At 44.7% G+C, this 10,607-nt stretch overlaps 1 protein-coding gene across 3 annotated transcripts in view; it reads right to left on the bottom strand.

Moving 5' to 3' along the window:
* The window catches only part of GOLGA3 (golgin A3), a 67,687-nt gene that overhangs the window by 45,558 nt on the left and 11,522 nt on the right, over positions 1 to 10,607 (bottom strand). For 2 of the 3 annotated variants that reach the window (XM_003792889.3, XM_023514968.1), the window contains 2 exons: positions 9,690 to 9,968; positions 2,991 to 3,103 (listed from right to left, as the gene is read on the bottom strand). In XM_003792889.3, coding sequence (XP_003792937.1) covers positions 2,991 to 3,103; positions 9,690 to 9,968 — 392 coding nt within the window. The remainder of the gene's footprint in view (positions 1 to 2,990; positions 3,104 to 9,689; positions 9,969 to 10,607) is intronic. The other variant, XM_012807048.2, reaches the window with a different exon arrangement.

Below are 10,607 nucleotides of genomic sequence, written 5' to 3' on the forward strand. Positions count from 1 at the left end.
AAAAAAAAAAAAAAAGCTAGAAGTAATTAAGATTAGTGAAGAAGGCAAGTTGAAAGCTGAGACAGGCTGAGAACTAGGCCCCTGTTGTCAATACAAAGGACAAGTTCTTGAAGGAAACTGAAAGTGCTACTCCAAAGAACACCCGAATGGTAAATCACACCACCTTATTGTTAATGTGGAGAAAATCGTCTCTACAGAAGATCAAACCAGCTACAATATTCCACTAATCCAAAACCTGATCCTCAGCAAGTCCCTGATTCTCTTCAATGCTATAAAGGCTGAAAGAGGTGAGGAAGCTGCAGAAGAAAAGTCTGAAGCTAACAGAGGTTGCTTCATAAGGTTTAAGGAAAGAAGCCATCTTCCTAACATAAAATAAAGTACAAGGTGAGACAGTAGGTGCTGATGCAGAAGCTGCAGCAGTTTATCCAGAAGATCTAGCAGAAATCCCTGGATGAGGTGGCCACACCAAACAAGAGATTTTCAGTATAAATGAAACAGCATTTTTGTTGTTGTTGTTGTCTGGGGTTTTTTTGAGACAGTCTCATTTTGTTGCCCTCAGTAGAATGCTGTGCCATCATACCTTATAGCAACCTCAAACTCTTGGGCTCAAGCGATTCTCTTGCCTCAGCCTCCCATGTGGGAGTACAGGCGCCCACTTATTCCTTGAATAAGCGTTTATTTTTAGAGATGAAGTCTCGTTCTTGCTCAGGCTGGTCTTGAACCTGTGAGCTCAAGCAATCCACCTGCCTCAGCCTCCTAGAGTGCTTGGATTATAGGCATGAGCCACCGCACCCGGCCGATGAAACAGCCTTTTGTTGAAAGAAGATGCCACCTAGTACTTTCATAGTGCAGTGAGGTTGATGCTTGGCTTCAAAGGACAAGCTGACACTCTTGTTAGGGGCCACTGCAGCTGATGACTTCAAGTTGAAGCCAGTACTCATTGACCACTCTGAAAATCCAAGGACCCTTAAGAATGACACCAAATCTACTCTACCTATGCTCTATAAATGGAACCACAAAGCCTGGTGACAGCACATTTGTATGAGCATGGTTTACTTAATATTTTAAGCCCCCTGTTGAGATTTACTGCTCATAAAAAGGGAATCCTTTCAAACTGCTCACTTATAAGGCATCTGGTGACCCAAGAGTTCTGCTGGAGAGGTACAAAGAGAGGAGTGTTATTCTCATGCCTCTAACACAACATCCATTCTGCAGTCTATGGATCTAGGAGTCATTTTGACTTTCAAGTCTTAATATATTTCATAAAGCTATATTTGCCATAGATAGTGATTCATCTGAAGGATCTGAGCAAAGTAAACTGAAAATTTTCTGGAAAAGAGTTACCATTCTAGATGCCATTAAGAACATTTGTGATTCACGGGAGGAGGTCAAAATATTAACATTAAAAGGAGTTTTGAGGAAGTTGATGCCAACCCCCATGGATGACTGAGGGGTTCAAGACTTTAGAGAAAGACGTAGCTACAGATGTGGTAAAAGTATCAAGAAAACTAAAATTAGAAGTGGAATCTGAAGATGAGATTGAATTGCTGCAATCTCAGGAAAAAACTTGAACAGATGAGAAGTCAGTTCACATGGATGAGCAAAGCAGTTCCTTGAGATGGAACCTTACTTCTGGTAAAGATGTCATTGTTGAAATGACAATAAATCATTTAGAACATGACTTAAACTGAGTTGACAAAGCAGCAGAATTTCAGAGGACTGACTACAATCTTCAAAAAAGTTCTACTCTTGATAAAATGGTATGAAATGGCATTGCATGCTATAAAGTAATCTTTTGTGAGGGAGGGAAAGGAAGAGTCAATCAATACGGCAAATTTCACAGCTATCTTCTTTGCCACAGCCCACCCACCTTCAGCAACCCCACCCGAAAATAGTCAGCAGTATCACATCAAGACCAAACCCTCCACCTGCAAGGAAGGAGTCAGTTCATATGGATGAACAGAAAGGCTCAGATAATCATTACCATTTTTAGCAACAAAGCATTTTAAATTATGATATAGACCTTTTTCTTATACATAATACTACCCCTTACTATAAACATATAGTACACTATAAACATACTTCTATATGTACTGGGAAAACAATAAGTTTGTATGACATGCTTTACTGTGATGGTGTGAATGGCATCTGCAATCTCTCAGGTGTATCTGCATTTCTTTGCTTTTCTTTTCCTTTTTTTTTTTTTGAGACTTAGTGTCTCATTCTGTTGCCATGGTAGAGCACTATGGTGTTATAGCTCACAGTAACCTCAAACTCTTGGGCTCAAGCCATCCTCCTGCCTCAGCCTCCCATGTAGCTGGGATTCTAGGTACTCACCACACCACCTGGCTAATTTTTCTATTTTTATTTTTATTTATTTATTTTTTAGAGACAGAGTCTCACTTTGTCACCTTCGGTAGAATGCCGCGGCATCACAGCTCACAGCAACCTCCAGCTCTTGGACTTAGGCAATTCTCTTGCCTCAGCCTCTTGAGTAGCTGGGACTATAGGCGCCCACCACAACATCCAGCTATTTTTTTATTGCAGTTTGTCCAGGGCCGAGTTTGAACCCACCACCCTCGGTATATGGGGCCAGCGCCCTACTCACTGAGCCACACGTACCACCAATTTTTCTATTTTTAATAGAGATGGGGGGATCTCACTCTTGCTGAGGCTGGTCTCAAACTCCTGAGCTCAGGCACTCCTCCTACCTTGGCCTCCCAAAGTGCTAAGATTACAGGCCCAGCTCTTTGCTTTTCAAATGGCATATTTGGGAATAAAATACAGTCATTCCAAAGGAACCAGTACCTGATTGAGGGGCAATAACCACGCACCTAGTGTTCTCTGCAAAGACAGGAAAACACATCAGCGTTCACAGAGCCCCAGAGCCCAGCCCAGCTTGAAAATCAGAGTCCAGAACTACATGTGACCAATCTCTGCCTCTAGCACCCATGGCTTTCTATGAGCATTTTCAGGGCAAGGACACTCACTCGCTCCTGCTGGCGCTTCACTCTGTATTGCTTGAGCTGCTCTTCCAGCTGCTTTTGTGCCTGAAGTCGGACCTGCTCCTCCTTCTCCAGGGGCAGTGGAGACTCTGTAGAGCCTATAGTGAGAAAACAGCTATTAAGAAACTCATGACAATGGGTAGCACCTGTAGCTCAGTGAGTAGGGCACCAGCCCCATCTACTGAGGGTGGTGGCTTCAAAACCAACCCTGGCCAAACTGCAACAAAACATAGCCAGGCTCTGTGACAGGCGCCTATAGTCCCAGCTACTCAGGAGGCTGAGGCAAGAATCACCTAAGCCCAAGACTGGAGGTTGCTGTGAGCACTGATGCCACAGTACTCTACCGAGGGCGACCAAGTAAGACTGTCTCTATTAAAAAAAACTCATGGAGGCTCGGCGCCTATAGCTCAACTGGCTAAGGCGCCAGCCACATACACCTAAGGTGGCGGGTTCGAATCCCCAGCCCGGACCCGCCAAACAACAATGACGGCTGCAACCAAAAAATAGCCGGGCGTTGTGGCGGGCGCCTGTAGTCCCAGCTACTTGGGAGGCGGAGGCAGGAGACTCGCTTGAGCCCAGGAGTTGGAGGTTGCTGTGAGCTGTAATGCCACGACACTCTACCCAGGGAGACAGCTTGAGGCTGTCTCAAAAAAAAAAAAAAAAAAAACTCATGGAGAAATCAGGAACAGCTTCACTGCTTTGCATTTAATTACTAGTATGTTTTAATGCCTAAGCAACATACACCCATCTAAGTTTGTTTTTTAATTAAAACAACAATTAAAAAACAAACAGTCTCACTTTGTCACCCTCAGTAGATTGCCGTGGCTCACAGTAACCTCAACCTCTTGGGCTCAACTGATTCTCTTGCCTCAGCTTTCTTAGTAGCTAGGACTACAGACACCCACCACACAGCCTATTTTTTTTTTTTTTTTTTCGTTTAGCAGGCCCAGGCAGGGCTCAACCCACCAGCCCTGGAGCATGTGACTGGGACCTTAACCCCTGAACTACGGGTGCCCAGCCTACCCATCTAAGTTTTAAAGGACAATTTCTGGATCAAGAGAAATCTGTGAGCCTTGGATACTCACCATAGACAGAATCTACCTTGTAGCACATACTAACCAATACTGGGTCTGTGTTCATGTAATGAGGACACTACCTCCTATGGACACTCAATTTGTAAGACAGGAAATAATAATAAGCTCAAGGGATCCTCTGCCTTAGCCTCCCAGAGTGCTGTGATTCCAGGCAGGCTTCATGTGCCCAGCCAAGAAGTGTCTTTCAATAATAAAAAGTATTGGCTCAGCACCCGTAGCACAGTGGTTATGGCACCAGCCACATACACAAGAGGCTGGTGGGTTTGAACCTGGCCCGGGCCAGCTAAAAGAATAATGACAGGAGCAGCACCTGTGGCTCAAGGAGTAGGGTGCCAGCCCCATATATCACAGGTGGTGGGTTTAAACCCAGCCCTGGCCAAAAAACTGCAAAAAAATAAAAAATAAAAATGACAACTGCAATACAGCTACTTGGGAGGCTGAGGCAAGAGAATTGCTTAAGCCCAAGAGCTGGAGGTTGTTGTGAGCTATCACGCCACAGCACTTTACTGAGGGTGACAAAGTGAGACTGTCTCAAAAAAAAAAAAAATAATAAAATGTATTAGATTTAAAGTCAGTGCCAGTGCTAAGAGCTCTGAGGCACAGAAATTCTAAACTCTGCTGAGGTGAAACTCTGCTCTCTGACCTCACAAAGCTATTCTAAACCTTGAGGTAAGGAATTCATTAAAAGTAGCTGTGATCAGGGCGGCGCCTGTGGCTCAAAGGAGTAGGGCGTTGGCCTCATACCCATATACCAGAGGTGGCAGGTTCAAACCCACTCCAGCCAAAAACTGCGAAAAAAAAAAAAAAAAGTGGCAGCACCTGTGGCTCAAAGGAGTAGGGCGCTGGCCCCATATGCCAGAGGTAGCGGGTTCAAACCCAGCTCTGGCCAATAGCTGTGATTGACTTGGTCCCTGTAGCTCAGTGAGTAAGGCACCAGTCACATACACCAAGGCTGGCAGGTTTGAGCCTGGCCTGGGCCTGCTAAACATTAGTAACAACTGCAACCAAAAAATAGCCAGGTGTTGTGGCAGGCACCTGTAGTCCCAGCTACTTGAGGCTGAGGCAAGAGAATTGCTTAAGCCAAGAGTTTGAGGTTGCTGTGAGCTGTGACAACACAACACTCTACAGAGGGTGACATAGTGAGACTCTGTCTCAAAAACATAAATAAATAAAAATAAAAGTAGTCATGATGGAATTACTTAGTGATGACCAAAATGCACGTAGGCATCTAGTCACATGACAGAAAGCATATTTTCTTTATGCAGGTACAAGTGGGGATTAATTTATCAACATAAAGTTTTATAGAATCAAAAGAGTATTTAGGTGTGGCACCTTTGGCTCAAGTAGGGTGCCGGCCCCATATACTGGAGGTTATGGGCTTAAGCTCAGACCCAGACAAAAACTGCAACCAAAAAAAAAAATAAATAAATAAAAGATTTTTTAAAAAAAGAGTATTTATACAAGCTAGCAGTATGCAAATACCGCTTCTGTAAGGAATAAAAATTCTGAAGTCTGGCATCAGGACTTGCTGCAGAGCAAAGATCAAGCAGGACCTGGGGCTGGTTACCAGAGAGATGAGGTTGTGGTTAAGGAAAGGAGAACAAGGAAATGATCACTTTTCAGCCAAAAACATAGTTAAAAAAAAAATACCTAAAACCCAAACCTTTTATTTTGGGTAACTAAAGGGCTGAATAGTGCATTTAAAGATGTTACAGTTACACACTCAGGGTAGCTATTTCCTCAGGGCTGGGCTTGTCACTTCATCCTTCTTTAGGACATCAGCAGCCTGGACATGGCCAGCCTAGAGGCTGCTCAAGTAGAAATGTGACCATCTGGCAACTTTTTAAACATGGCACCCTCTTTAGACATGGATGTCCAAAGAAAAGCAGCTTTTATTTTAATAAACTCTAAAATCTTAGCAGGCACAAGAATTCACCACTGCCATAGTTCACGCTTACATTTCTCGCACCTTGGGAGGATGAGGCAGGAGGATTGTCTGAGGCCAGGAGTTCAACATCACCCTGGCAATATTGAGACCCTGTCTCTACAAATTTTAAAAATGAACTAGATATAGTGGTGATGCATCTATAGTCCCAGCTCCTCAGGAGGCTGAAGCAGAAGGATCACTTCAGTCCAGGAGTTCAAGGCTGCAGTCAGCTGTGATCACACCACTGCACTCCAGCAGCTGCATTACAGCAGTAATACCATTGACATTACTAATTTGTGCATCTTATCACTAAAAATATCTCCAATACTTTCCACAAGGTTGAGTGGCCTAGATGACTGGAACCATAAGTAGCACACTCAGAGGTTTATGGCTATCAGGTAGGTAATACCATCAGCAAAGTGGCTGGGTTTCAACTAGATTCTGAAGCTGGGTGATCAGTGACATGAGACAGTGCTAAGCTTGATGATAGCAGGGGATGCCCCACAGTCTCTCTCACACAGAGGGTATGGACTCTCCAGGAGGCAATGCATACCCAGCAGGTGCCATCACGTGGCACCTGGGACCAGATCTCACAAAGCTATCAGGTTACGAATCTAGACTTTTCTGTGATCTTTCTAAAGTTAAATGCTGGCAACTAGTTTTCAGGATTTTCTTTTTTTTTTTTTGGTAAATGTGTGAAATGCAGTTTGATTTCAGGTTGTTTTTTTTTTTTAATGTCTTTTTTTAGTTTTTAGAAATGGTTAGAAGCACATTGCTGGCTGAGTAAGGTGGCTCATACCTGCAATCACAGCAATTTAGAGAGTCAAGGCAGGAGAGTCACTTGATGCCAAGACTTTGAGACCAGCCTGGGCAAAACAGTAGTACTCTCATCTTTACTAAAAATGAAAAAAATATTTGGACATTGTGGTGCATGCTACTCAGAGGCTGAGGCAAGGAAACTCAAGCCTATGATGAACTATGACCACATCACTGCACTCCAGCCTGGGAAACAGTGAGACTCAGTCTCAAAAAACAAAAACAAACAAAAAGGTTGGGAAGGGTGGCTCATACCTGTAATCCTAGAACTCTGGGAGGCTGAGGCAGGTGTTCTAGACCAGCTCAGGAGTTCCAGACCAGCCTGACCAAGAGTGAGACCCCCATCACTAATAAAAATAGAAAAACCAGCCAGGAATTGTGGCAGGTGCCTATAGTACTTGGGAGGCAGGGGCAAGAGGATCTTTTGAGCCTAAGAGATTGAGATTGCTATAAGCTATGATGATGCCAAGGCATTCTACCCAGGGCAACACAGTGAGACTCCGTCTCAAAAAAAAAAAAATCCTGTAATCCCAGCTACTCAGGAGGCTAAGGCAAGAGAATCGCTTAAGCCCCAGAGTTTGAGGTTGCTGTGAGCTGTGATAGCACAGCACTCTACCAACAGCGACATAGTGAGATTCCATCTAAAAAACAAAAACAAAAAAACCCCAAACCACTTTACAACCTTAAAAAATAATGTCCATGAAGAAAAAGGCAATTAATCCAAAATAAAAATGGGCAAACATATGAGAGAGTTCACCGAAATGTCCAAATGTCGAACAAATGTATAAAAAGTTAATAAATCCTCGGGTGCTGCCTATGGCTCTGTGGGGAGGGCGCCAGCTGCATATATTGAGGATGGCAGGTTCAAACCTGGTCCTGGCCAAACTGTAATAAAAAATAGCCGGGTATTGTGGCGGCCCCCTGTAGTCCCAGCTACTTGGGAGGCGGAGGCAAGAGAATTGCTTAAGCCCAGGAGTTGGAGGTTGCTGTGAGCTGTAATGCCATAGCACTCTACCCAGGGGGACAGCTTGAGGCTCTGTCTCAAAAAAATAAAAAAATAAAAATCTGAGTATATTTAAGAGGCCTGCAAAGGGTCCTGTGAGCAAGCATGAAGCATGAGGAAATGAGGAGTGAGTGCAGCACATCTGATACAGGCTCATTTTATAATTACACGTTTGTGCATGCACGAAAAATATGGTTAGAAAAAGGTCTCAGGGTTTCTAGGGTCCACAGGCTGCCAAGAGTATGGGGAATTATCTTTAAGTTTCTTGAGATCAGCATAAAATAAATGCTTATTAAAATAATTCATCCCAGTTGACTCACACTGTACTCCTAGCACTCTGGGAGGCCAAGGTAGGTGGATTATTTGAGCTCAGTAGTTTAAGACTAGCCTGAGCAAGAACAAGACCCCATCTCTACTAAAACTAGAAAAATTGGGCTCGGCTCCTATACCTTAACCGGCTAAGGTGCCAGCCATGTACAGCTAAGGTGGCGGGTTCGAATCCCCAGCCTGGACCCGCCAAACAACAATGACGGCTGCAACCAAAAAATAGCCAGGCGTTGTGGCGGGCGCCTATAGTCCCAGCTACTTGGGAGGCGGAGGCAGGAGACTTGCTTGAGCCCAGGAGTTGGAGGTTGCTGTGAGCTGTAATGCCATAGCACTCTACCCAGGGGGACAGCTTGAGGCTCTGTCTCAAAAAAAAAAAAAACTAGAAAAATTGGCCTGTAGTCCCAGAAACTCAGGAGGCTGAAGCAAGAGGATGGTTGGGGTCAGGAATCTGAGATTGCTGTGAGCTATGACGACACCACAGCATTCTAGCCTGGGGCAACAGAGTAAGACTATGTCTCAAAAAAAAAACTAACTTGGTGCCTGTTGCTCAGTGGTTAGGGCACTGGGCAGAAACACTGGGGCTGCTGGGTTCAAACTCAGCCTGGGCCTGCTAAACAACAATAACAACTATAACAAAAAAAAAAAAGCTGGTGTTGTGGTGAGCACCTGTAGTTCTAGCTACTTGGGAGGCTGAGGCAAGAAAATCACTTAAGCCTAAGAGTTTGAGGTTTCTATGAGCTGTGATGCCATAGCACTCTATCAAGGGTGACATAGTGAAACTCTGTCTCAAAAAAAAAAGAAATTCATCCCAGGAAGCTGAGGTGGAAGGATCACCTGAGGCCAGGAATTCAAGATAAGCCTGGGCAATATGACAAGCTCCCATCTCTTAAAAAAATGTTAAAATAGTCCAGATGTTGTGGCTCATGCCTGTAATCCCAGCACTTTGGAAGGGTGAGGTGGGCAGATCACCTGAGCTCATGAGTTGGAGACCAGCTTGAGCTATAATGAGACTCCATCTCTAAAAATAGAAAGGCATTGTGGCAGGTGCCTGTAGTCCCAGCTACTTAGGAGGCTGAGGCAAAACAATGGCTTGAGCCCAAGAGTTAGAGGTTGCTGTGAGCCAGGGTATTCTACCAGCGGTGACAAAGTAAGATTCTGTCTCGAAAAAAAAAAAGATAAAGTAATTCATCAAAGAAACCTCCAAGCATAACTGTAAACTGGTCATGCACAGTTTGCTCCTCACCATGTGGTGATAAAGGACACAAAAGCTGGCCTTTAGATCAAGAACTTCAGTACCATTCCCAACATTACACTGCAAAGGAACCTCAACTCCTGCATGTAATATCAGTCTTTAAAATGAAGCGACCTTGTTAAACGAACAACTAACTGTAGTACTAGGATGGCACATGGCAATGGGAGGTGGCATGCTCAGACAGCAAGTGCTCAGGGCATGACTCTCAGGGGCTGGTGATTCTGACACAGGGAGGGAAAGAGCCCGGCGGAGAACAGATGCTTACACAGTTGCGTTTCTTGCATAGGAAGACTGAGTCTGAGAGACTGCAAAGCTTCTTTTCTAACACTGCCCTCAGCACTAGGTCCCTGAGACTTCCTTAGGTTGTCATGGAAATCAGCCACACCTGGAGAGGCATCTGGACCCACTGGGCTTGTAGTGGGATCGAGAGACAATGACGGGTCCGGGAGCTCCAATGTTGGCCCATTCTGACAGAGGCCTCCTTGGCCAGGTCCATGTGGGCTTTCCCCTTCCTTGGAAGCTCTGTTGGCCTCAACATTGGTACCTGGAAAGAGAGAGCACACTGGGCCACTCTGATTCTAACAAAACCATCAAGTCACTTTTCAGGCATGTGGCTAAAGTAGAACAGATTTCCACATCTCATAAACATGCTCACTCTGAAGAAAAGCAGGCCCCACTTTTCCTCCTATAGGCAAGGTGGCTTGTGACAGGTCTCACAGCTGCTCTGGGCCTCAGTGTACTCACCTGTAAAATGTACTCACCCTCTACACTATAGTGGTTGAACTTAAGTAGTAATGTTTCCTTTTTATTTATGTAAGACTGATAACAAATCTTGTGAAAGTCTGCTTTTAAAAAACAGCAAAAAAGTGCAGCACCTGTGGCTCAGTGAGTAGGGTGCCAGCCCCATATACCGAGGGTGGCGGGTTCAAACCTGGGCCCAGCCGAACTGCAACCAATAAATAGCCAGGCGTTGTGGGGAGAGCCTGTAGTCCCAGCTACTTGGCAGGCTGAGACAAGAGAATCGCTTAAGCCTAGGAGTTAGAGGTTGCTGTGAGCTGTGTGATGCCACGGCACTCTACCAAGGGCAACAAAGTGAGCAAAAGAAAAATTTTTTTTTTTTTTGAGACAGAGCCTCAAGCTGTCACCCTGGGTAGAGTGCTATGGCATCACAGCTCACAGCAAC

The sequence above is a fragment of the Otolemur garnettii genome, unplaced genomic scaffold, assembly GCF_000181295.1.
Source record: "Otolemur garnettii isolate 467f Iridium unplaced genomic scaffold, OtoGar3 scaffold00062, whole genome shotgun sequence".
Lineage (NCBI taxonomy): Eukaryota > Metazoa > Chordata > Mammalia > Primates > Galagidae > Otolemur > Otolemur garnettii.